Source organism: Chiloscyllium plagiosum, chromosome 13 (assembly GCF_004010195.1).
Source record: "Chiloscyllium plagiosum isolate BGI_BamShark_2017 chromosome 13, ASM401019v2, whole genome shotgun sequence".
In the NCBI taxonomy this organism is placed as follows: Eukaryota; Metazoa; Chordata; class Chondrichthyes; order Orectolobiformes; family Hemiscylliidae; genus Chiloscyllium; species Chiloscyllium plagiosum.
Genome location: NC_057722.1, coordinates 31244116 through 31271381, shown reverse-complemented (window position 1 = coordinate 31271381; position 27266 = coordinate 31244116). Strand labels below are relative to the sequence as shown.

General features: G+C 38.4%; 1 protein-coding gene across 1 annotated transcript in view; it reads left to right on the top strand.

Moving 5' to 3' along the window:
- si (sucrase-isomaltase (alpha-glucosidase)) overlaps positions 1-27266 on the top strand; it is a 150265-nt gene that overhangs the window by 22768 nt on the left and 100231 nt on the right. Inside the window, exons 8-15 of the mRNA XM_043703005.1 lie at positions 38-137; positions 10953-11065; positions 11255-11380; positions 21910-22041; positions 22498-22614; positions 22923-23036; positions 23163-23247; positions 25737-25854. Coding sequence (XP_043558940.1) covers positions 38-137; positions 10953-11065; positions 11255-11380; positions 21910-22041; positions 22498-22614; positions 22923-23036; positions 23163-23247; positions 25737-25854 — 905 coding nt within the window. The remainder of the gene's footprint in view (positions 1-37; positions 138-10952; positions 11066-11254; positions 11381-21909; positions 22042-22497; positions 22615-22922; positions 23037-23162; positions 23248-25736; positions 25855-27266) is intronic.

Sequence of the window (27266 nt, the reverse complement as noted above, 5' to 3'; positions counted from 1 at the left end):
TCTCAAGATGGTTAAAGCTGCTCTTTTGCTTTGACAGGAGATGACTAATCTCTATGGACATCACACTTTCTTTATGTGCCTGGAAGTAGAGGATGGATTAGCCTTTGGTGTTTTCTTGCTGAATAGCAACGCAATGGGTAAGCATATTATAAGGACTATGACAACAGATGAATTGATAATACTGTCCTCGAGAGTGGGAAGATAAATTACATGTTTATAAGTATCTGTCATTGCTGTTCTGAACCCAGGTTCTTGAACAAATATGAGAGTTGCCTCTGATTTATCCTTTTATCTATCAGAAATACTTTTTTTGGCTTTTCTCACCACTGCAACAGAATTGAGGGAAATAAACTCAGCATATGGAGACCTGGAGATGCAAACCTTCAAAACTTCACAGTATTGCTTATTGAGTTTCATGTGCTCCGGATGACTATGTCACCATATACTAAATGACATAGAATTCAACAATAGAATACTCACCAAATTGCCTTTTAATTAATACAATATGAAGACATGGCATGGCTCTAACTTTTGTTCCCTTTGTTTTGCAAATGCAGCTGGTTAATCCTGTACCAGGATTCTGTGTTTAATAAGGATATGATGTTGTATTAACAAATAAAATTTGCTCAAGAAACCAGTCAGCGATTGTAGTGAAAGATTTCAGGCTGATCTATTTATCATTTCAGAATGAGAAGATGTCAGAGATTAAGGTTATAAAATTTATCTCTAGTGGTTTTGGTAATGACAGTATAGAATCCCAAAGCATTTACAACTACTTTTGGCATGTTCTGCATTGTACCTCCTAACTCTGTTCACCAGACAAATGCAGAGAGGTCTGATCCTGTTTTCAAATGGCTTCTCAAATCCATTTTATCAGCATTCTGCCTTTTGGATCCTGTAAAATACCAAATATACCTAGCTGGAAACGCGTATGGTACCTGAGGTACTACCAGCCTAGGGTTATTAGAATTCAACATTCTGGAGGAGTGCTTTTGACTTTTCTTTGGTTTTGATGAGTCTGTGGAGGGATTGTGCTTTGTGTTATAGAGTCATAGACTCATAGAGCTGTACAACATGGAACCAGACCCTTCTGTCCAACTCATCTATGCCGATTAAATATGGTAAATAAATTTAGTCCCATTTGCCACATTTGGCCCATATCCATCTCAACCTTTCCTATTCATATACCTGTCCAGATGCTTTTAAAAATGTTGTAATTGCACGAGCCTTCACCACTTCCTCTGGCAGCTCATTCCATGCACGTACCACTCTCTGAGTGAAAAAGTTACCCCTTAGGTCTCTTTATATCTTTCTCCTCTCAACTTAAACCTATGCCACTAGTTTTGGAGCCCCCACCCTGGGGAAAATACTTTGTCTATTTACCATAACCATGCACCCCATGATTTTATAAACCTCTATAAGGTCACCCCTCAACCTCCAATGCTCCAGGGAACATAGCCCCAGCTGATCCAACCTTTCCCGATAGGTCAAACCTTCCAACTCTGGCAACATCTTTGTAAATCTTTTCTGAACCCTTTCAAATTTCACAACATCTTTCCGATAGCAGGGAGACCAGAACTGCACACAGTGTTCAAAAAGCGGCCTCACCAATACTGCAACATGACCTACCAACTCCTATACTCAATACGGTGACCAATAAAGGCAAGCATTCCAAGGCCTTCTTCACTGTCCAATCTACCTGCAACTCTACTTTCATGGAACCATGAACCTGCACTCCAAGATCTTTTTGTTCTGCAACAGGACCTTAAAGCGGATAAATCCTGCCCTGATTTGCCTTTCCAAAATGTAGCACTTTACATTTATCTAAATTAAACTCCATCTGCCACTCCTCAGCCCATTAGTTCATCTGATCAAGATCCCATTGTTCTCTGAGGTAACTTTCTTCATTGTCCACTACACCTCCACTTTTAGTGTCATCTGTAAACTCATATCTCCTATGTTCACATCAAGTCATTTATATAAATGGAGGAGTTATCAGAAACGTTCTTGATTGCAAGCTAATTATGCTAGAATTTGTCGTGTGATCAGATTAATTGAAAAGATCAATCAGGAGAAGGCCAATGATAGGGAGATACTTGCCTTAGCATGACTAGAGCTGCCTTAGCATGACAGAGACAGCTGAGAACCAAAGTATATTTATAAAAATAAGGAGAAAGACTTTGAATTTAAGGGCATAGCCATCAAGGTTGTGTAGGGTCACCACACCCTACTTCCACCTTTTACCTTTGTTCATTCATGACATGTTGTCATCGCTGACTGGGCCAGCATTTATTTACTGTTCAAAGTTTGTGCGAAGATTTGTAGCTCGGGTGCTCGTTGTTGTGGTTCTATTCGCCGAGCTGGAAGTTTTTGTTGCAAATGCTGTTTTCTGTCTGGCTTGCCCTATGATAGTAATTTTGTCCCAGTCGAATTCATGTTGCTTGTTGTCTCCGTGTTTGGCTACTAAGGATAGCTGGTCGTGTTGTTTCGTGGCTAGTTGATGTTCATGTATGCGGATTATTAGCTTTCTTCCTGTTTGTCCTATATAGTGTTTTGTGCAGTCTTTGCATGGTATTTTGTACACTACATTAGTTTTGCTCATGTTGGGTATCGGGTCCTTCGTTCTGGTGAGTTGTTGTCTGAGCGTGGCTGTTGGTTTGTGTGCTGTTATGAGTCCTCGGGGTCGCAGTAGTCTGGCTGTCAGTTCTGAGATGCTCCTGATGTATGGTAGTGTGGCTAGTCCTTTTGGTTGTGGTATGTCCTCGTTCCGTGGTCTTTCTCTTAGGCATCTGTTGATGAAGTTGCGCGGGTATCCGTTTTTGTACATCCAAGCAAATGTTTTGTCCACATGACTCAATTCGCATCAAGTTGTCAAAGTAATCTGTTTCTGGATTTAGACTTATTTAAGTTTACTTGACTAAATCTAGGCTCACAATTAGCATTTGATATCTAAAATGTTGAACAGGTGTCCAGAGGAATGGACATTTCCTGAAATATATCATCTCTTAGGGCACTTAATCACTAAATATCCGAATGGAATCAATCTTGACTTTTTCCACAGCCATACATTTGAAATTGGAATATTAATCTTTCTGGACACACTTTCTACATGTTGGTAAAAGCATGGAATATGTCTACATCAGTCATACAACTATTTTTTCCAAATTTATAATCGGTCACGTTGGCAATTGTGGCCTGATCAAACGCCACTGGGTATTTCCTCTTTCAAAAATCTGCTCTCCAGGCGGTCACATGGAAGGTGAATAAATTTTGAAACTTTATTGCTGGAACAGCACAGCAGGTCAGGCAGCATCCAGGGAACAGGAGATTCGACGTTTCGGGCACAGGCCCTTCTTCCTGAAGAAGGGCCTGTGCCCGAAACGTCGAATCTCCTGTTCCCTGGATGCTGCCTGACCTGCTGTGCTGTTCCAGCAATAAAGTTTCAACTTTGATCTCCAGCATCTGCAGACCTCACTTTCTCCTAGGTGAATAAATTTATAGATTGCAGTAGTGTCAAACATCACTGTTGAAAGCAGTCAAAACCTCTTAAAGTCATCCCTCCAATGAACACATTAACCTAGATACTGAGTCTTCAGTTTTTTAATCTAGGCCATTGCAAATTGCATAGCTTCAATTATTGTTCAATAATTGCTCTAAAACAATCTGCACAGTGCTGTGGTTTACCTAGAACATTGATCAGAGCTGTCAATACAATAAGATATTATGGCTTTTCTGAGCATTTTCAGGAAATATTTGTTTATTGGATCATTGGAATTATTCACTTTATCCATGCAGAACTCAATAAAAACATAGTTTTGCATTAGTGCACTTACTGTGAAGTGTCTTGACAGCCATCTCACTTCACTCAGAGAATGAAATGCCACTGCATCTCATTCAGTCTTTGGCAAATTCTTCAAATCATCCTTTTTCCATAGCTGACCTGCTGAATATTGTATACACTATCGGTAGAAGTATTTCAATATCCTTCATAATTGCGACCTGCTTCCAAGCATCATCTAAGATCTTCTGTATGAGCACTGCAATGCTGTTCTGACAAATGTTTGATTTCATATTGCAACATGGCCACTGCTCTATTTTTCTTTCCAAACATAACAGAAGCTCTATCTAATATAAACATCATCTTCTGAAAATTAAGGTCACTGTTAACATAAAGTTGCTTGATTGCTGTAACAGTAGCGACACTGTCATCAGTTTCAAAATACCTGCAAAGAAAATATTGTAAAACAGTTCAGATTACTATTTTTTAAGTTTTGAGCACTCCACCCTAACCTCACAATCGCCCAGTGTTTCAAGAAGTATTCATAAAATACCACCTTTAATTTACAAATCCAATACAACAGTGGCATTCATCTGCAATTTTCAAGTCAAATGTCACTTTGTGTAACCCAATTTCCAATAGTACCACCTTTTCCTCAGTGGTGAGCTAATCTCCAGCATTGCTTTAGAACAAGTAGCTCATAAGACAACATCAGTTTCATGAGAGAGAGAAATCTGACTAATTCTCACCTTCTATTTCTGTGTTGAACATGGGAGTTTGGTTTTGATTATCCTGGAAAAAGTATTCCTGTTTTGAAATGTTTCTTTAAGTAGTTAAAAACTCCTTTGCGTCTCTTTTGAACATATTCTAACCTTATCCTTTCAAGAAAGCAAAGCTTAAAAATACAAATGAAAAATGCTCCTTCTGGAACATCTTTCTGGAATGGCCACCTACTTCACAGACCTCGTGCTATCTGATCCTCCTGGTTACTGCAGACTAGAAACTCTCAAGGAGTTTTCCACTGGAGTTCTGGCCTGGTCTCTTCCCTTGCCCATTCTCTCAGCCAACCTCCTGCTGTTTCCCTTGTACTGGACGTATGTTCCATCACAATGTAGCTAGAGCTCCAATGCTATGGAAGTGGCTGTGTGGTTGAGTGCCAACCAATGGTCCATAAAACCTGGGCTTTGAGTCTGTGGGATGCACAGTTGATCATGAGACATGCATCTTTTTTTCTCTTGAGTATATGGTTTAAATGCACACTGCTTACAGGGAATGTAGTCACCTTAGTCTTGCTTCACAACTTCGTGCCTTCTCATTACTCTGCAATGTACAATCATAGTAAAATCTGGGTAAAATCCTGAAGCAAAACTTACTATCAAAAACCATCCTACAATACCTCTAATAACACATTCAAAATTGAATGTTTCACCTTTGTGCATTCCTTTCGTGTCTAACTTGCATGTGTGTTTGCTTGTTCTCGTGCTCCTGCACAGTTGTACTGTGGAAAGCTGACAACTTTCACTGGAGTAGGATGCAGATGAGCTTGCAGAATTTCTTCAAACAGATCTGGGCTCAGAGGGTCTGGCTCAGGGCCACACAAACCAAGCAGAATTTGCAATGGTCTGGCCAGACTGACTGAATGAGTGCTTTAGGAAGTAAACTGGTGGAGCAGCATTGCTGGGAGCAGAACTGCTGTAATGGAGAGAGAAGACAGAAGTTGTATTCAGGCTCATTGAGCTAACTTATATACTTATCATTAACTTGAGCTACAAATCATCTCAAAAATTGCTTGTTGTGTTCATCTCAGAGCAATTGCCATTTCCTCAGAACAGTACCCAGAAATATGAATAATGTCAGAGGACAAATTGTTGAACTGTGCTGAAAATTTGTATACCATGTATATACAGCCAGGTTTGCAGCAGGCATGGTACCAGTCTGAGCTTGTGTAGCAGGAAATATGTTTTTCAGGTTTCCACTGCAACACTGAGACTTTGGGTGCCTTCTGCTTCTCTACAATGGATGCATGAATAGGTGTCACCATCAGACACTATATCATGAAACACTATATCAAGCACAGTCATAGTATTGAGTATCACTTCCAAACTGGAAATGATATGTTCAGGCTCTGCTTGAAGTCTTCTGTCATATTGGAGCTGGACTCCTCCACGCTCCTTCACAGTGACAGAAGTGTGCTTGGTAGACCTGCAATGTACTATGCATCTGTGTTTGCTACATCATTAAACTTGTCCTGTATGTTACCCCATCAAACACATCAAGCATCATAATTCCCTAGTGCAGAAATCATTTGAGACTTCAAGTTGTGGAGAGCTGGCATTCATAAGACCATAAGACATGGGAGCAGAATTAGGCCAATTAGCCCATCAAGTCCACTCTGCCATTTGATCATGGCTTAAATATTTTTCAACCCTATTGCATTTACCTTCCTAACTGCCAACAGATCTTGTACATTCACCATGAGAGAATCCTGAACTGGGACTCCCAAGTCCCTTGCACTTGAGATTTCTGAAGCCTTTCCCCATATAGAAAATATTCTTTTGACTAAAGTGCATAACTTCACATTTAACCATATTGTATTCCATCTGGCACTTTTTGGTCCACTTTCCTAACCTGTCCAACTCCTTCTGCAGCCTTCCTGTTTCCTCAATACTACCTTTCCTTCCACCTATCTTTGTATTATTTGCAAACGCAGCACAAGTACCTTCAGTTCTATCATCCAGATCATTAATGTAAATTTTTGGAATCTGAAAGCAAAATACAGAAGAGGAGGATTGGGATAAGAAATTTGGAATTGTCAAGAGATACATTGACACAGCATCTGCAGCTTTTACTTTCTCCTGGATAACAGAATGAAAGTGATTTGAGAATGTGCATATGTCAAGAAAACATTATCATGAAGAATATTGTCACAGATGCTCAATGCAACAGCCTCAATTAAAGCTAATTCCATGCAATGACCATCCCTTTGCTCCTAAAGATGTGTAGGCATACCTGTCCTAACAGAGAACAGCCAGGGAATTCCTAGAGGCATGGCATTCATCCACATATTCAATCAATAAGCACATCGACCTGGACCCAATATACCGACCACTGCAGCGGACAGCTGGAACTGACAACCGGAAGCGGCAGATACAAATCACTATAAATGCCAGAGGAAAGATCACAGAAGCGCTTTACAGGAGGCTCCCAAGCACTGAGGATGTCACCTAGACACGGGACGAAACGTCTGCAACACAAATTCCCAGCTCGGCGAACAGAACCACAACAACGAGCACCCGAGCTACAAACCTTCTCCCAAACTTTGAATAGTGAAACTGCACTGCTTAGCTCCCTAAAAACACATCCAAAACAATTCAGACACAAATCTCTAGATATTGACTGTATTGAGGATTTAAATAACTTCTGGGGCATTTTTCAGCACACTGCAATCTGGTTTTCATTACCAAATGCTGTTGTTATTAGGGTGTTAAATATAACTATAAAACAACCATTGTAAAAGATGGGAGAGAGCTTGTTTTGTTTATCAGGCATAGTAGGGAAGATTTATTGTGGTTGCTCATTGTACTAGAATCATAAATAAACATTTTTCATAACGTATTAAAATTGGATTGATACTACAAATAGAAAATGTTGTAATAGACATACATGGTAGCATGGTGGCTCTGTGGTTAGCACTGCTGCCTCATAGAGCCACCTTGGGTAACTGTCTGTATAGAGTTTGCACATTCTCCCTGTGTCTACGTGGGTTTCGTCCAGGTACGTTGGTTTCCTCCCACTGTCTGAAGATGTGCAGGTTGGGTGGACTGGCCAGGCTAAATAGTGTCCTGGAAAGGTGGATTATCCATTGGAAATGCAGGTTACAAGGATAGGGTGAAGGGTGCCTCTGTGTGGGCTGCTCTTCGACAGGTCAGTGTGGACTCGATGGGCTGAATGGCCTGCTTCTACACTGTAGGGTTCTATGATTCTAAACATGACTGATGTAATGCCAATGGAATTGTTGAGCTACCATGCATTCTCATGTTCCTTCAACAGAGAATGAAACCCTTTTTCCACCAATGGCTCAATGTTGAAATAAGGAAGAGCTAAGTGGTCACCTTGTGATGTTCCAGGCAATTTCTCAGGATGAACGAGGATAGTCAAGGCAACATTGTTACGTGATAGCAACTTGTAAATGAGTAGAAACATTGGAACAAGAGTAGGCTATTCAGCTTCTTGACTCTGTTCCAGTGTTTAATGAGATCATGGCTCATCTATGGTCTAACTCCATATAACTACCATTGACCTGCAGCCTGTAACACTTTTACTGAACTAAAAGTTATCAATCCCTGATTTAAAATATACAACTGATCCAGCATCAACTGCCATCGGTTGAAAAGAATTCCAAACCTGTATATTTCAGGCACCTCGCAAAATGAACTGTGGAGAATATAAAGCACTGGATTGCTTATATGTGAAAAACAAGAGTACCTAACTTTCAGTAGCCATGTCTTTATGTACTCTCTGGTGCTGAAACTCTGCCTAACCACAATACCATATTGTGAGCCTTTGATATACATTGACTTTGACAGCCTAAGGAGTGCAATTCATATCTAAGTGACAAGCTCACCTTTTTATCGAATGCCCATATCAGGGCACCATGATGAACCTCAGGATATATGGCCCAATTTTATATGGTTCTCACCGCTGTATATTCTGCTTTCAACTTTTGTGGACAGATGTATCAGCCTTGAGCTTATCTCCAATAAATACTAGCTCACTCTTCCTGCAAGCGTTACCACATTCCTATTGTGTATTTCATTCTTCATTCTTCTTCACAATCACTCAGAGCTGTTAAAATGGGTTTTAGAACAAAATATTTTGGACAATATATAATAACTAGTTGGCATTATGATAAGCCATCGCATGAATACAATTTTGGGCTGTCATAGTTGTTTACTTTACTTTCCACTATACTGCACAATGAAAACTCTTCATAACCATCATTATTTACATATAAAATACAACCTACTTATAAATCAGGTCAGGCACCATTCTAGGCTGTAGTATTTACCGTGTTAGTGCCTAGCTCCAGCATCAATTGCTGTGATTTTGATAAGGACTGTTAACATTTAAAGAGAAATCAACATATAATTTTGAACTATGCCACAGAAGGCACATTTTTTAAAATCGAGAAGAACTTTCCTGTGTACAAAATACTTTTAAAAACAAAACACTTATCTTAAGAATATGGCTTAAACCCACATATGTAGTTCATGATTTTTATATCTATCTTCCCAGAAGAATCTCTCATACATTATGAAAGCTTTGCATTATTTACTTCTGTCAGGACCCAAAAGTATGCCACAATGTTCTGGAAGTTTCTTTAAGTTTCCTCAGATTTACCTGTTCTTTGAAGTAAGCTTCTTTGTATAATTCTTTTTGGCTCTGTCTTCTATTTCTCTTCTCAGTGATAGGTTCTCATAAATTTCCTCCATGAACTGTGTGCTGGAATTAAATCTTCCAACTTTTTTTCCCTCTCAATGTCCAAACTAAAATTGACCACCTGTATTCCACATAGGACAGTGAAATGAGTAGTTTCTTGGCTTGACTGATGACCTGACTAACAACCATCAACTTTGCCTATCTTTTCAGTAAGCCATAGACTGTCAAAGCCCAAAATGCAACTAGCCTGCCTTTGGAGCAAACATACAGATATATTAAACAAAGGAATTTCTCATTTTGCACAGCTTCGGTGTATGACAATGCAACTTTTTGGGGGGGCTTGGGGGTGTCCTCAAATGCAATTTTAGTTTAATGGTAAAATACTGTGGATGCTGGAGATCTGAAACATAAAGTAAAATTGCTGATGAAACTGAGCAGGTTTGGCAGCATCTATAGAGAGAGAAAAACAGTTAGCATTGAGAGTAATATAACTTTTGTTTAGAAATGTAGATTAAGTATCCCTAACTTAAAAATGCTAAGATTCTAAATTCTTTTTTTTTAATTATGTGATCCCAATAATTAATTTATGCTGTTTTAGATGTGATTGCCCTTTTCTCACACACTCTAACCCACAAAGAATTTTTTATGTTTGTAAAGTTTCTTATAACTGAAGATTTGATACATAACATAAATTGTTTATTAAAGTGGAGATCCTTTATATATCACTAAGATTTGAGAATGAGTCTTCCATTATTTAAATGTCTACATACATCTCTGACCTTGCAAAATAAATATAGATTAACTTTGAAGTGTAAATACCTTCAAGTTTATTTGAATTACATCTACTTCAGGATTTCTTAGCTTTTTAAAAATCCAGATATGCTCCTTTATTCACATTTAACCTCAAACCTAAATGGCATATTCCTAAAACAAAGTTATATTCTAAACAAATAAACTATGAGCTAAATATTCCTGATGAAGAGCTTATGCTTGAAATGTCAACTCTCCTGCTCCTCAGATGCTGCCTGACTAGCTGTGCTTTTCCAGTGCCACATTTTTTGATTATGAAGTAAATGTGGTTGACACAATGAAATAATGTTATCAAAAAGCATGTACTTGAGTCTTTACAACAGCACACAAAAGTAATTGACCTGTGTTATTAATGCATGCACAATTAATGACCCTTATTTATTTATTTTTAATGGCATGATACTGCATTAAAACAATATATATTTTTAAAACAAATATGTTATTCTGTGCTGTGAAATGTAGTTAAATTCCATTGATTTTTATCCTTTCAATGTGTGATGTTTGTCAATAAAGATTTTTCTGAGATGTAGATAATATACTATAAGCCCATAGCAGTACAACTCACTGCATAAATGACTCCAGTGTGCCTTTATATATTATAATGTTATCTGTAGTATGTAAAGAGCTAACTACAAGTACAAGTTATTATTATTATTGGAAACCTCACTCAAAGTAATAGATCTGAAACTAGCTATGACTACCAGTTATGTATGGTATATGACTAACCCATTCTGAACTGCAGACTGCCAATCCTGAATTAATTTTATTTTACCTTACCAACAGAGATAAAAATATAGAGGGCTATATAACAAAATGCTTTTCATTACCATATACTTGCTGTTAATAACCAATTTTAATTTATCACTGTTGACCACCTTGTTTAAATCTGATTAATGGCTAACGATTCTATTCCTTCTCTTGACAGAGGTTGAACTTCAGCCAAGGCCATCAGTAACATATAGGACAATAGGTGGAATTCTGGATTTTTACATTTTTGTGGGTTCTTCACCTGAGGATGTTGTTCATGAATACTTAACAGTATGTATACAACTTTCAGTAACGAGCAATAGAACTTGACAATATTACAAAATCATGTTTTTCAAACAATTCCATATACTATTTTGTGTTATTGTAGAGAAATTACTTCTAAGTTAAATTTTTGACAATTGAAATCTATATAGTAATGAACGTTATATTTATTTTTTGTTTTTCTTTGAAATAATGTAGCTGGTTGGCAAACCATTAATGCCTCCATATTGGTCTCTGGGATTCCAACTTAGTCGCTGGGGTTATAAAAACCTCAGCGATGTTGAAGCTACAGTGGCGAGGAACAGAAAAATTAATTTGCCATATGTGAGTACTGTGCATTGTTACAAAAAAAATCACATCAGAAACATAAAGAAAATAGTTTGATATCTTTTGTTTTCTAAAATGTTATGACAGAGAAAGCTAAAACTGCAGAAGGTAATATCACAAACGAAGAATATTTAGCCAGTTATGTCCTTGCCACCTTTGTGCAATTATATATCAGCTAATCCCATTCCCTGGCATTTTACTCCTCAAATAATTATCCTCATCTTTCGAAAAGCTCAATCTAATCTGCTTCCACCGGGTACTAAAGCATGGATTTCAGATTTCAGCTACTCGTGACTCACTGCATAATAGAGTCTTTTCTCCTGTCACAGTTGCTTCTTTTTCCAGCCAGGTTAAATCAGCGTCCCCTTGTTTAGGCCCTTCCACCAACAACAGCAGTTACTCTCTATTTTGTCCGGACCCCTCATGATTCTGAAAACCTCTACCAAATCTCTTAAACTTCTCTTTGTCAGGACTATAGTCTGGATTGGTCGGGTGGGAGGAACGTGTCAAGTTGGTGGGGTGGCAGATTGCCATTACGAATCATTTGTTATTAAATTATTTAATTATTCGTAACTAAAAGAGAAAAATATTTTCAACATGATTTGTTCTTTAACAAATCCATTTCTTAAATCAATCAACATTTGTTCAAATGACAGTTAATTTTGTCCCACATTACTGTTCATAATGGTTGCACCACCATTGAATTTCTTAGACCTTCCTGCAGCTGCCAAGGTTAAACTAAATGGTTCATTGAAAAGACTGTAATATGTGCCATTCTCCAGTATTTTGGTACCACCCCTGCGTCTAAGAAAGATTGTTTCCAATGTGTCTGCAATTTCCACTCTTCTATCAAGATTTTTGGATTCAGATGATCTGGATTGGATGACTTGTTGAATTTAAGTATAGCCAGTCTGTCCAATAACTCTGATAAGTCCCACTTACCAGAGTTTAGCTCATCCAGTATCTCAAATACGTCTCTTTTCACCATGATGTGGGCACTATCATATTTCTTGGTAAAGACAGATGCAAAGTATTCATTCACTACCTCACCATGACCTTTCTCTCCACATATATATTCCCATTTCATCCTCCATTTGCCCCCTTGTCTCATTTTCCTTTGACTATTATCATCCCTATATAATAAGTTATGTTCCATTTTCCATGTTCTTGTCATACTCTTTTTTTGGCTTTCTTATTTTTTTCTGCTTCTCCTCTAATTGTTATATTCTAATTGTCATAGTCATCAACTTGTTCGCATTTGTGTTATCATTCTAATATCTGTTATTTGTCCTATTTTTCTGATTTATCTTCCTCACTTCTCTTTCAGTCATATAGGTTTGGACTCATTTGTCCTATTTTCTCTCTGTATAGAAGGTACTTGAACAGTTCCCAAATTACCTCAACATTAAATTTAGCTCAGTGTTCCATTACATTTTTGCCAATCAAGCTTTGTTTCCAATTTACCTGAACCAGATTTTTCACACCCCATTAAAATTTGGTCCATCTACAATTATTTTAAAATTTTAATTAATCCTTGTCCTTTTCCTGAACCAATCTATAGCTTATGATGTTATGATAATTGTCTCCTACATGTTCCCCTAATATCACTTGATCCATTTGAGTCGCCTCGTGCCCTAAAATCTGACCCAACAATGAATTCATAGAAATTTGAAGATCAAGAGCAGATGTAGGTCAATCGAGCCTGCTCAGGCATTTAATATGATTATGGCTGATCATCTAACTAAATACCTCTTTCCAATTTCACCCCAAATCTTTTGACCCTTTAGTTGTAAGAACTATATATAACTCCTCTTGAAAATATTCAAACTTTTGGCCTCAGTTGCTTTCTGTGGCAGAGGCTCATCACTTTCTGGGTAAAGAAATTTCTCCTGATCTCAATCCTAAATGACCTGCTATACATCCTGAGACTGTGACCCCTAGTTCTGGGCTTCCCAGGCGTCAGCCATGTCCTTTCTCCATTGCGTGGTCTACACCTGTCAGAATTTTATAGCTTCTATGAGCTCTTTCTTCATTCTCCAAAATTCTAGTGAATATAGCACTAACCAATCCAATGTTTCCTCATGTGTCAGTCTTATCATCTCAGGAATCAGTCTGGTAAATCTTTGGCAACTGCCTCCACAGCCAGAACATTCTTCCTCAGTTAAGAACACCAAAACTGTACATAATACTCCTGGTGTGGTCTTTCATTCCTAAAAGGAAGAAAGATCCTAGGAGGAGGCAAGGGTGGCCGTGGCTGACGAGGGAAGTTAAGAAACATATAAAGTTAAAAGAGAAAAAGTATAACACAGCAAAGCTAAGTGGGAAAACGGAGGACTGGGAAGCTTTTAAAGAACAACAGAGGATTACTAAGAAGGAAATATGCAGAGAAAAAATGAGGTATGAAGGTAAACTGGCCACTAATATAAAGGAGGATAGTAAAAGTTTTTAGGTATGCAAAAGGCAAAAAAAATGGTTAAGACTAAAATTGGGCCCTTGAAGACAGAAACAGGGGAATATATTACAGGGAACAAAGAAATGGCAGAAGAATTGAATTGGTACTTCAGATCTGTGTTCACTGGGGAAGACACAAGCAATCTCCCTGAGGTAACAGTGGCTGAAGGACCTGAGCTTAAGGGAATTTATATTTGCCAGGAATTGGTGTTGGAGAGACTGTTAGGTCTGAAGGTTGATAAGTCCTCAGGACCGATGGTCTACATCCCAGGGTACTGAAGGAGGTGGCTTGAGAAATCGTGGATGCGTTGGTGATTATTTTCCAGAGTTCGATAGATTTGGGATCAGTTCCTGCAGATTGGAGGCTGGCTAATGTTGTACCACTTTTTAAGAAAGGTGGGAGAGAGAAAACAGGAAACTATAGACCAGTTAGGATGATGTCCTGATATGTTGGTGCCCATTATCCAACACAGATGTCCTTCACAGCCAGCAGCAAGCTGAGTCATCAGGTACCACTTTGACTTGCATGTGGGGAATTCTTGACCTCCAGCTTATTGGGCATGTTTGGTAAGATAGGAAGCTAAACATTAATGAGGTGAGTTGTGGATTAATAAGACGGTTAACAAGCTATGATTGCCCCAGTTGGCACCTTGCCACTGCCTACCAAACAACTTGCCTGGTCACTTGGAACATGTGAAAATGATGCGGTGAGTTGCTCCTGACAGAGCTCGGCAACAAGTCTCACCTTTGCCAACATTGTTCAGGCCTCTATAAGATTCTACCCACAGTTGTTTTCCTTACTTGTTCACTGGAAGTGGTCATTGCTGGTGAAACCAGCAGATATCGGTGACATCTACGGTGTTGATGGGAAGGGGGTTCCAGGATTTTGGCACAGCAACAGTGAAAGAACATGTTAAAGATCTAAGTAAGGATGCTGTGTGATACTGTGGATGGTCGTGTTTCCATGCATCTCCTGCCTTTGTCCTTCTAATAATAGTCGTGGACTTGGATGGTGCTATCTAAGGAGCCTAGATGAATCTTTGCAGTGCATTTTGTGAAGGATACATACTGCGATCACTGTGCGTTGATGGTGGAGGGAGTGTACCTTGAGTTTAGAAGACTGAGAGGGGATCTGATTGAGACATATAAGATTATTAAAGGATTGGACACTCTGGAGGCAGGAAACATGTTTCCACTGATGGGTGAGTGCTGAACCAGAGGACACAGCTTAAAAATATGTGGTAGACCATTTAGAACAGAGATGAGGAGAAACTTCTTCACCCAGAGAGTGGTGGTTGTGTGGAATGCTCTGCCCCAGAGGGCAATGGAGGTCCAGTATCTGGATTCATTTAAGAAAGAGTTGGATAGAGCTCTCAAGGATAGTGGAATCAAGGGTTATGGAGATAAGGCAGGAACAGGATACTGATTAAGGGTGATCAGCCATGATCATATTGAATGGTGGTGCAAGCTCGAAGGGCAGAATGGCCTACTCCTGCACCTATTGTCTATTGTCTACAAAGACTCTACAATTGCAGCATTATTAAACTGTTAGCCTAAGCCTTTATTTTACAGGTCTGGTCACATTAGCGCTGTTCTTCCTGAAGCAATCTTTGAAGTCTGTTCATGTTTTTCCAAGCTCCATAATCTCAGACTCAGGGAGCTTATCCTTCCAACCATCTATGTCATTTGTACTTTAGTGGACTATGGCCACTGGCTGTTCACCTTCTACATTCTGAGTGCTCCATGTGCTCGCAGTGACATCCTTGACCATGGCAGACATCAAACCATCCTGGATTTATGTCAGCAACCAAAGAAGCACCTACTTATAAAACTATTTAGCCGTCTTTATTGATCTCTTCACCTTCCTCCTGGTCCTTTGCATTGCTGAACTTACATGATGCCATGGAATTGACCACACTCATGCACTTCAGAGCACTACACACATCGGAGAAAAGAGATGCAAGCAATTGCTGCACTGCTTCCTTGATTATCCAACGGTCACTACTTCCCTCTCTTCTTGCATAGCCTCAAGCTGTGGGCTGAACACATCTATCCACAAAACTCTAGCCTCGATTTATACATCAGTCATGCCAGGATTGCTCAAGCTGTGAAACCCACAGTTCAAGCTGCTGCTGCTGCTGACAAAACCTCTGGCATTATGTGGAAATCTTCCACACTACATGAGAAGGAGCCTTCATTTCCCACAAGGAACAGAATGCACACTCCACAGGATCAAGCCTTCCCACTGTGTCTGTTTATTTGATTATTAAAGTTAGTACTTAAGTTAACTCTCAACAGTTCCTTAAAAATTAGCTGTTTATCTTGTGCTGACATCACTTTTTTTTAAAACTTTGGTTAACAGAAATAATATTACTCAGCTATTTTAATAATAATCTTTGATTTTAAACTAATAATGAAATCAGACTGCTTTAATGCTACTTTTTAAAAATTCTAGCTACATATCCCTAGATCTGATGAATTAATTGAACATTGACTTTAACCACTTGACAAATTATCAATTTGGCTTAGTTTTTAGCTTTTATTCTAATTAACCGATTAACTGATTGAACAAATTAATTTTAAAAATAACCCGAAAATTCACCCCATGTGCTATCACGTAATTTTAAGAATTATTTTCTTCTCACCCTTTTTCAGTTCAGACTCACAGCTCAAATCCCACTCCACTTGCTGGCTTGTTTGTTTCTCCAATCCCCACTCGGAAATGATGCAAACTGGTCCGACTCCCCTGGCAAAGACAAACCTGAATATTGAGCCCCTGTATGATTAGTACCATTTATCCAAGTTTCAGTGTTCCTCTGCTCCACTCCCCTTCTGCTCTGCTCCCAGTAAACTCCACACCACTCTCTGCCTGCTTATTTTTCCAAAATGTTTCTTTCTCCACAATGCCAAAAGAAACAGACAATATGCAATATACGCCAATGTTAACACCATATCATTGACAATATCATTCCTTTGTGCATCTGAGGGCAGAAACTGGCACAACATGGTGCTGTCCACACAAGATTAGCTAATTGTTTACAATGGATTTAACAGCTTCTTGGGTAGACACCCAACAATGTTTGCATTATTGAAATGGATGAATCACTGGCATGCATAGATCCATGAGGTAACAAATCCACCAGTTCCAACACCAAAAATTCTAAACTACAGAATTGATCTTCTGCATTTTGGTAATAACTGAGCAAAGCTGATCTAGCAGATCCATGTCAGATGATGATCAGCTCCAAAGGCCAAGAAGGTCGTTATCAGTGTGCTACCTGAACACATCTTTGAACTGCAAGAGTTCCTCAGGGTAATGTCCGAGGCCCAAACATCTTCAGCTGCTTCATTAATGACCTTCCCTCCATCATAAGTGGGGATGTTCACTGATGACTGCGGAATGTTCAGCACCATTTGTGACTTCTCAAATACTGAAGCCATCAATGTCCAAATGCAACAAGATCTGGACAATATTCAGACTTGGGCTGATAACCTCAATGTAACATTTGTGCCACACAATTGCCAGGCAATGACCATCTCCAATAAAGGGATGATCTAACCACTGTCCCTTGACATTCAATAGTGTTACCATCACTGAATTCCCCACTATCACCATCCTGGGGATTACCTTTAGCCAGAAACTGAACTGGACTCACCATATAAACAGTAGTCACAAGAGCAGATCAGAGTCTAGGAAAACTGATGAGAGTAACTCACCTTCTGACTCATCAAAGCCTGTCCATCATTTAAAAAGGCATGAGTCAGGTGCAAGATGGAACACCTCGCCACTTGTCTGGATGAGTGCAGCTCCAACAACATTTGACAAAACCCAGGACAAAGCAACCTATTCATTGGCACCACATTTGCAAGCCATTCCCTCCATCACTGACGCTCAGCAGCAGCAGTGTGTACTATCTACAAGATGCATTACAGAAATTCACCAAAGATCCTTAGATAGCTCCTTCCAAACCCAAGACGACTTCCATCTAGAGCAAGGGCAGTAGACACATGGGAATACCACCACCTGCAAGTTCCCTTCCAAGCCACTCACCATCCTGACTCAGAAATAGGTCACCATCCCTTTATTGTCACTGGGTGAAAGTCGCAAAATTCCCTCCCTAACAGCATAATGAGTCCACCTACAGCACACGGACTGTGGTAGTTCAAGAAGGCAGATCATCACCACCTTCATAAGTGTAACTAGAGAGAGGTAATAAATTCTGGTACAGCCAGTGATGCCTACATCCCATGTGTCAATAAAAACTTAATATCTCCTGCCTACACTGACCTCCCCTAAGTACTCCAGTCCCTACCAAACCCCCTTCCTACCTTGCACCAGGCATCCTAAATACCAGGCACACTGCTCTCTTGGCATCTAACCTTGCAATTACCTTATGTATTTACACTTTCAGAGAAGTTTTCAATGTAGCTGTCTGTGATGCTGGACGTTTAAAACTGCAGAATATGGCAACTGTTACAGTTAAAAGGAAAGTGTGGTTTGATTTGCACTACAACAGACTAGTTAGATTTAAAGTGCACATAAGATTTCACAAGGAGCTGTGATCAGAAACTCTTGTCAGAAGTGTGGAACTCTTTCTTCCTGTACAAAACATAGGAGCCGAGTAATGATCTGAGTATGATTGACACACCTTCAAAATTCTTGGTCAATATATCAATTTTCATATTTGTACATATTTATTAGGAAAAGGAATCCTAATCTTTAAAGGGTAAAGCAGACATGTTGAATTATAACAAAGTTTGATAACATGTTGATATTGTGCTATTAAGGAATCCAATTCACCTTCAACCACTATGTCTATGTCACAAAGCCAACACAGTTGGTTAATTTTGTGTTTGTAACATGCAATAACGTCACTAAGCACACAACCCAGACAATGGATGTAAGCCAATATTATTGCAGCCATTTAAATTATTAGTGTTGTTAGTAAACTTAAGATATGTGATTGACAAGAGCTTGAGTCTTCGTGGCATATGTTATGTGGACTAAAACATAGGAAACCATAAACTTACACAACATTAGTCTTGGGTTTGAAATCTTGGTCCTCAAATACTCTTTTGCTCAGATGAGCATATTGGAGGTGAAAATGATATTTTCACGTTTGTCAGTCTTACCTGAAAGGATACAGAAAATACTCCATAATACAAAAAATATTCTGCATTATCCAGAACCTTCATATGCTGTGAGAGCTTGGAGGTAAGGGATGCAATGGGAACAATTGCAATCATTTCTTTCTGACTTATAGGAATAAAATACAGCAATTACACTCTGACAAATACTCTAATTTAACTTGAGCCAAAGGTTAATTATTGTGATGACTGCCTCAAATTCTTATGAATATCTTATTACAAAATTGATCTGGTCTCTTTCCTTCGCTCTGTCACCACCAAACTGATCCATTTCAATTGTTCTTTCTTGTCCTCACATCAGGAACTATAATTGCCTCCTTCCCAACTAGATCAAAAAGAAAAAGAATCTGTAGATTTTATCCAGGAAGTTTTGAAGGTCTACCTTTTGCTCTTTTACTAATTAATTGTAAGGCTGGGTACTTCAGATTCCAGAATGAAATATGACTTGGTAGAATTTTTCACTCAATACTGTGGGGTTTGTCATAGAACCCACACAAACCTGTCAATGTTCCTTTAACACAAGGACAACAGTTTATTACACAAAGGAAAACAAAATACTAAAAATATTTAGGCATTTTTAAAAGATCTTAGCATGATTAGGAAAAACCCATCCACATCTACTTTAAATATTCAAATTCACAAATTATAACAATATATGTTGTACTTCTTCATCATTGTTATGATATGATTTATGATAAAAAAAATCACTTCTGTTCTGGGAATGAAGTAAATATATAAACATTGCACAAATTGTTGGTTAATTGTTTATTATAAAAGTGTCTACCTGTAGATTTGAAATACTGATACTGAAACAGTGGTTGTTTTTTTAAAAAAAATCCAGTCGTGTTAGCTGTATATCAATTGACTATTTAATTGTATTCAATAGTGGTCATTAACTGGTGATTCACTTGTACCCCTGTATGTTAAAAAGGATATTTCTTTTGAAAGTAAATATTTATAATGTGTGATTCTGTAAACAAATTGTCTGAACATTAGATTCATGTTCTTTACTCCATTACCTGATTATTTAGAGTTGAACAATAATTATACTTTTAGATAATGAAAGACAGAGAGCAGAATTCACAGATTATGATTGACTTTTCATTCATAAAACTTTATTCAACTCTAATGATAATTTTAGAATGTGTATGCAGAAGTTTTGATATTTGCATGGATTAAGTCTTAAATGCAAGATTTCTTTTTGTGGTGACATTGTTATTTATCATGTTAACTGGGTTTATATAAGATGAAAGTCTCCATTGCCTATTGATCGTGGAAGTTGTATTAGTGTTACCATAATCTAAACTAAATTTTCACTCTCAGGTCAAGAGAGCAAAGTTAGGATATTTCCTAGTTCTGGAAACCTGACTGAGGACAAAGTGCCCCAACATGTCAAATTTTAATTCTGGGGTGGCTGTGTTCTTTCAGTTTGTGGTGAGTGATCTCAAGAAGAGTGTAGAGACTGAGGTCATCAGATGCGGAGAAGGTCTAAGTGGAAGAGCTGCCTCAGTGCACCTGTATATTGTGGGAGAAAATTAAAAATAATTAAACATGAACCATTACTCAGATATCACCCCCCACATTGCCTCAAACCACTCACTCCCCATTTCCATTGCTTAACAATACATTTGACCTAATGCCTTCTATCCACCCCCAAGACTCTTCATATGCTCTGTATTAACCAATACTCCCCTTCACATCCCACATTTCCTTTTGTAGACTCTATTGCCAACTCATGCCCCCCATCCATTAAATTTTGCATTTATAGTGTTATGCCAACTTACCCAGTATCCAACCTGGGCAGAACTCAGGACTCACATTGAGCTTAAATCAAGTTCATAAATTGCTAAGAAATAATTCACTATTTCAAAAAGCAAACACCCCAACTGATGAAAGTAAATTCACTACTTTTAGCTTCCTGTTACACTTTTATAAAAATAAGCATTGCAGCATGGCCCTAACTTCAAATAGTACATAAACACATGGAGGTGTCTATCAAATAGTAATTTGAAAGGCACCAGATTGTGATAATGGAAGGTTGTGAAATCAGCCATGCATCACTAATCCAGCAATGATAAATCTTGGTGTGTGTCAGAGTGAAATATCAAGCACAAGTTATTTTAACTGCAACATGCATTTTTCTCCAATATTTAAAAGGAAGGGAGTTTAAATGCCTTAACAGGTTGAAAGGCCTTTTCACAGTTCTGTTAACAGTTTCAATTAGTTTGTGCATCTTTTATGCATATTTACAATTATTTTTAACCTCCTAAAGAGTGGCTTACCTCAATAAAAGAGTGACTTTTCTCTCCTAAAGGGTATGTGACTTCCCCACAAGTGGCCTGTGAACAAATTAAAAGGATTATCTTTCCTCTTCAAAAGAGCACCACATCCATTCACTAAACTCTGAAACTTTTAGACGTTCTCCAACCAGATCTAGTCTGCACATAAGAGTTTCCCACTCATCTCGCTGATGAAAACAGACATGGTAGGATGCAATGTATTATATGGGCAGCTGTCATTTTAAACCATTGGTGTGCAATAATGCTTGGATTGAGACTTGGTAGTTTCAGAATTCCAATTATTTCCACAATTATAGAGGAGCTTTCCATGGTCGTGAAAATTCAGGCCCTAAATTCTAAAGATCCCTAAACTGGCAGTCCCACTCATTGAGGCAATGGAAATGCTTGCAAAATAAATAAAATGTTTCAAATTCCATCAACAAAATTACACCATGATAACATTTTTGGCAAGACCGGGGCAAGTCTAAACCAATATTGAAAATAAGGATAAATATTAAAAACAGAATATTTTCAATCTGAGTCAATACAAGTTAGGGCAACATTCTGAATTCTTGGAAAAAATTCCATCTCTGCTTTGCATTCCTTTATTGGTTATGGACTAATGGTGTATTAAATAATATTGCTTAGGATATCCAGATCACTGATATTGACTACATGGAAAATAAAAAGGATTTTACTTATGATATGGAAAAATTCCACAATCTACCTGAATTTGCTCATGATTTACATGCACATGGCCAGAGGTACATTATCATTCTGGTAAGTTGCATAGTTTTTCGCTCTCTGTTTCACTGTGATAATTTGAAAATTTTCTGACAAATTAGAACAAACAGTTTCAAAAATGCAAAGATATGTTTTACTAATACATTATGATTGCATGTCATGCTGTTACAAGAATATAAAACACAAAGAATAAGCATCAACAAAATAATGCTGCATTCAAATCCCAATTATGTAATGAACTACATTTAATAAATTTGTGAACAAACATTACGAAAGCTGCCAGGTCATCATAAAAAATGCAACTGCTTCACTAATGTCTTCAGGGAAAGGATTCTTAAAGCAACTATGGTTGGATGATAAGTGTTACTTTACCATTGTATATTGCTTCTTCAAAACAAATTAAAATAATATATCAACGTTTTGGAAACACATTGTGATTGACGGTTTTTGTGACTTGACTGCTTGAAACTCTGTTCTTTCATCAAAACTCAGGATCCAGCCATAAGCACTCAGGCACTAATAAATGGTCCCTATGAATCTTATGATAAGGGCACAAGAATGGGAGTATGGGTCAATGAATCTGATGGAAAGACACCCCTTTTTGGAGAGGTAACTGTTTTTTTGTATGTACAGTATGGAATTCTGGAAAGATAAAATCTGGAAATACTAATCTGTAAAAGGAGCTATGTAGTTGTTGACTATAATAATATATTTTATTGTTTTGATTGATTACATATTACCAAATAATTTCAACACATATCGATTAGAATCAAATCCTAAATTTGAAGTTGTTTATGATAAAAAATTAATCATGTTCTGATTCATGACATTGATTTTCCATTATTGTTTATAATGCTATCAGGATAAAATTCACAATACATCAATATGCCGCTGTTTCTTTATCTCCTTTCATTTAGGTCTGGCCAGGTGAAACTGTCTTCCCCGATTACACAAATCCCCAGTGTATTAAATGGTGGGTAGAGGAATGTTCGAACTTCCACCAAAAGATAAATTATGATGGACTTTGGATAGTATGTTCCTTTTTTTTATCTCACCTTTTCATTTATTTGTTTGTGTTTTCTCTGTGTTATGAAGTCTAATTGTAATACCTGTCGGTACACATTGTTTCTATACCTTGTTATATCTTTCATTTGCAGGATATGAATGAAGTGTCAAGTTTTAAGCAGGGTTCAATAAAAGGATGTGTTAAGAATCAATGGAATTATCCTCCTTTTGTTCCAAGTGAGTTTTATTCTACCCCAAAATCTGAAATTACTGAAGAAATTCAACAGATCTGGCAGTATCTGCAGAGAGAAAACAGAGTTAACATGTTGAGTCCACTGAAGGGTCACTGGACCAGAGATGTTAACTGTTTGCTCTCTACAGATGCTGCCAGAACTGCTGAGGTTCTCCAGCAATTTCTGTTTTTGTTTTTGATTTCCACTTTTATTTTAAGTTTACTTTTAAAATGGAGTGAGCGCTTCCTTGAATCACAGTAATTGTTGTTCAGCTGCATGTGTTGGTGCATATGTTCCCAGGACCTGTACAATCCATGTTTCAAAAAGATGCATCAAGTCCATTTGAACAACTATTTGAAGCCATGATCATGCCATTCCTGATATTTTAAAGCACACAAAACACATTCACACTAACACCTTTCCCAGTATGGAGTACTATTTGGAAGGTACTGGACATTCCTAGAAATGCAATGCACCATTTTCTGATGTCAGGGCTGCTGTCATTTCATGCCTGTGCCTCTATTCCTGATGAAGGGCTTTTGCCTGAAATATTGATTTTCCTGCTCCTCAGATGCTGCCTGACCTGCTGTGCTTTTCCAGCACCACTTTAATCTAGCCAGTGGTATGGTGGTCTAGTTTCACATGTTGTATATTTTGCTTCAGAATGTGTATATCTCTGTCATTCTGTAATAATGGACAGAAGTTTTTGATTGCCCACTGGTGGGTTTGCAGCCAAGATTCCATGCTACCAGCCACTGCCTTCACTTTTATGTGGGACAGGTGAGGATAGCTGAAGCCAATTGAGACCCTGAAAGTTTGTCTGAACAGAAGTACTTGTGAGGTTAGTGTGAGGAATGAATCACTCTGTGTGTGTGTGTGTGTGTGGTAGTGACACCCAACATGTCATGTCATTCTGCTGTGGCCTTGGGTAATGGAGCCGGGTGGGGGAGGGATTCACCTCCTTCAAGGGCACCTTTCCATATTAGGTGTCCTGGGTGCCTCACTACCTCTTCTTCCATTCCCTCCATCCCTAGTAAATGCTTCCAACCCCATCCTCTGCATCAAGACATTAGCCATTATCTCCTCACTGCCCCAAGGACAAGGGTTCCCAAACCAAGTATCAGGACCGACAGTTGGATGGTGGGATGAGCTTCTGTTGGGGAAACTCTGTTTGGAAAGTCCTGGGACAAGGTAGTGGTCAGATATACATGGGAGTAAACAGGTTTTTGCACAGACCATATCAATGTGATTTTTATTTCTGCTGGGTAAAAGTTCCAACGAAGTATATATACCTCGGATTTGATATGTTTTCAAAGTGAAAATTTAGATCAGCAGGAGTTGAGTGGAGCGTATGAGAAAGGATTTAGGCTGAGGGGGTGGCTTCAATTTTTGAGTTGGGGTGAGGGATGGGATCAACGAAACTAAACAAAACAAGAAACCAAAAGAGTAATGTTCATGATTTACCTACCTATCGTGCATGGTAATTTTAAACATATACAAATCACGAGCTTTTCAATGTAGACTATTTTATGAAAATTTTATCTAGTTCACTGAGCCCAGGTAGACATTTGGACCAGTGTGCATAACCCCTCCTCTCTGAGTTAATATTGAGCCAGAGGAAAATCGCATGTGCCTGTGCTAGATCCTGAGACTGGTTCACTTGTCCTCACAATGAACTTTGAGCCAGAGGGAAAATTGATGCGCTCATGGCAGCCCCTGAGAAATGCCAGTTACTTTCCTTCCCCATCCCACAAACTGCAAGGTGGGAGGAAAAAAAAAGAGCATGTGTCATTGTATCTTGGAGCTCATCCCAGGACTCTCCCAACTGACTGTCCACTCCATAGCTGAAATTATGACATTGGAGCTCTTAACCCCAACATTTCGTCCCCATCTAAAGTAAATGTTGGTTTCCTGAATCAACTATTGTCCTTTAAAGTGGTAAGAGTAAATTCCCTCCTGGGAACATGTTTGAGGGAAAGACTAATTACAGGTATTGGCAGCTGGTTTGTTGTTCATATGGGCACCAACACCATTTGAGCTTGCCCAGAATTTTTCTTCCAGATTTTTCTGCATACTTGATAGCTGTGTTAACATACTTGTGTAAAGAAGATGCTTCCTGATCAGGTCAAAGACTTTCCTTTAAAATTCAAACATTTTTTTGTTTTTTTTTCTCTACCTTGCTCTGCTTTACTTGCTAGTTGGATTACTGCCAATGAAGCAAATTTTCTGGGGAATATTTCATGACGTCCCTGCACTGTCACCTGAGGTTTGATATTGAGACTTGACAGTGAGAGATCCTAATCTACAGGCAAAAACTTTGTTACATACCAGAATCAAAATAAGCATATGAAACAAAATCCATACACAGTATAATATGCATGATAAATCTGTAACTTTGCCACAGTAACTGTAAAACATATGCCAAAGTTACACATATATTCTTTATAATTTTTGGATATCAACTTCCACGTAATGAAATATTTTCTTTTGAAGAGATTCTTGATGGATTGATGTACTCTAAGACCCTTTGCATGGATGCCAGTCAAACTGGAGGAATGCATTATGATGTTCACAGTCTTTATGGACACTCTATGATACTTGCAACTGAACAGTAAGTGTTAAATATAGGAATAAATGCTAATACGTTGAGGTGAATCAGTGTCATAATGTGAAGGAGTTTGTTAATAGAGTCATAGAGATGTACAGCATGGAAACAGACCCTTTGATCCAATCCATCCACGCTGACCAAATATCCCAACCCAATCTAGTTCCACCTGCCAGCACCCGGCCCATATCCCTCCAAACCCTTCCTATTCATATACTCATCCAAATGTCTCTTAAATGTTGCGATTGTACCAGCCTCCACCACTTCCTCTGGCAGCTCATTCCATACACGTACCACCCTCTGCTTGAAAACGTTGCCCTGTAGGTTTCTTTTATATCTTTCCCCTCTCAACCTAAACCTATGCCTTCTAGTTCTGGACTCCCCAAACCTAGAGAAAAGACTTTGTCTATTTACCCTACCAATGCCCCTCATAATTTTGTAAGATTTCATTGTTTTACTAAACCAATTATCACAACATGTCTGCTGGAGTTAAACATCCTCTCCAAACATTCTGATTGAGTTCAGAACTTTGAAGGAATTTTCTTGTTACAGCCTTACTGTAAAACTGATTTTTTCTGAATCAAGAAAAGATTGCTTATTATAGAAATAGCCAAATAGTTGTTCCTACTTAAATAAATGTCAGAACAATCAGATAGTTTATAAAATGGGGAGCTGATCCACAAAGTTCCAATTTTATAACAACCAGTTAAACATTCACCTCATTACAAAATCACCTACAGTGCTACTTCATTCACATATCAACTATATTCTGTTACTTATCTACTTTTGTGTGTATCTAAATTCCTAGAAGCATGTGCCAATAATGGCTAATTTCATAACTAATTATACTGAAGATCTGATATTAGATAAGCTGCTTTAATGATTGAAAAGTATTTACCTTTCTATGATATCTTGTGGTTACAACAGCCAAGCTTAGCATAGAATCATTTCGGCAATTAAGGGCAAATAAGATATTTTAAAACAAAACAATATGAAACCAACTGGAACATTTGGGGCATTATAATTAAACAGTTTTACTCTAGTGATGGAGAGGGATAAGTGTGCACTACAGGGCAAGAGTTATAGCTGGGGGCAGGGAAATTATGATGCGGTGAGGCATGACTTAGGATGTGTGGCTTGGAAAAGTAAGCTTCAAGGCAAGGGCATAATTGATATGTGGAGCTTGTTCAAGAAGCAACTATTGAGTGTCCTTGATAAGCATGTGCCCGTCAGGCAGGGAGGAAAGGGTCGTGTGAGGGAGCCGTGGTTTAATAAGGAATTGGAATCCCTTGTTAAATGGAAGAAGGCGGCCTATGTAAAGATGAGGCGTGAAGGTCCAATTGGGGCGATTGAGAGTTATACGGTAGCCAGGAAGGACCTGAAGAGAGAGCTAAGAGCAGCAAGGAGGGGAAATGAAA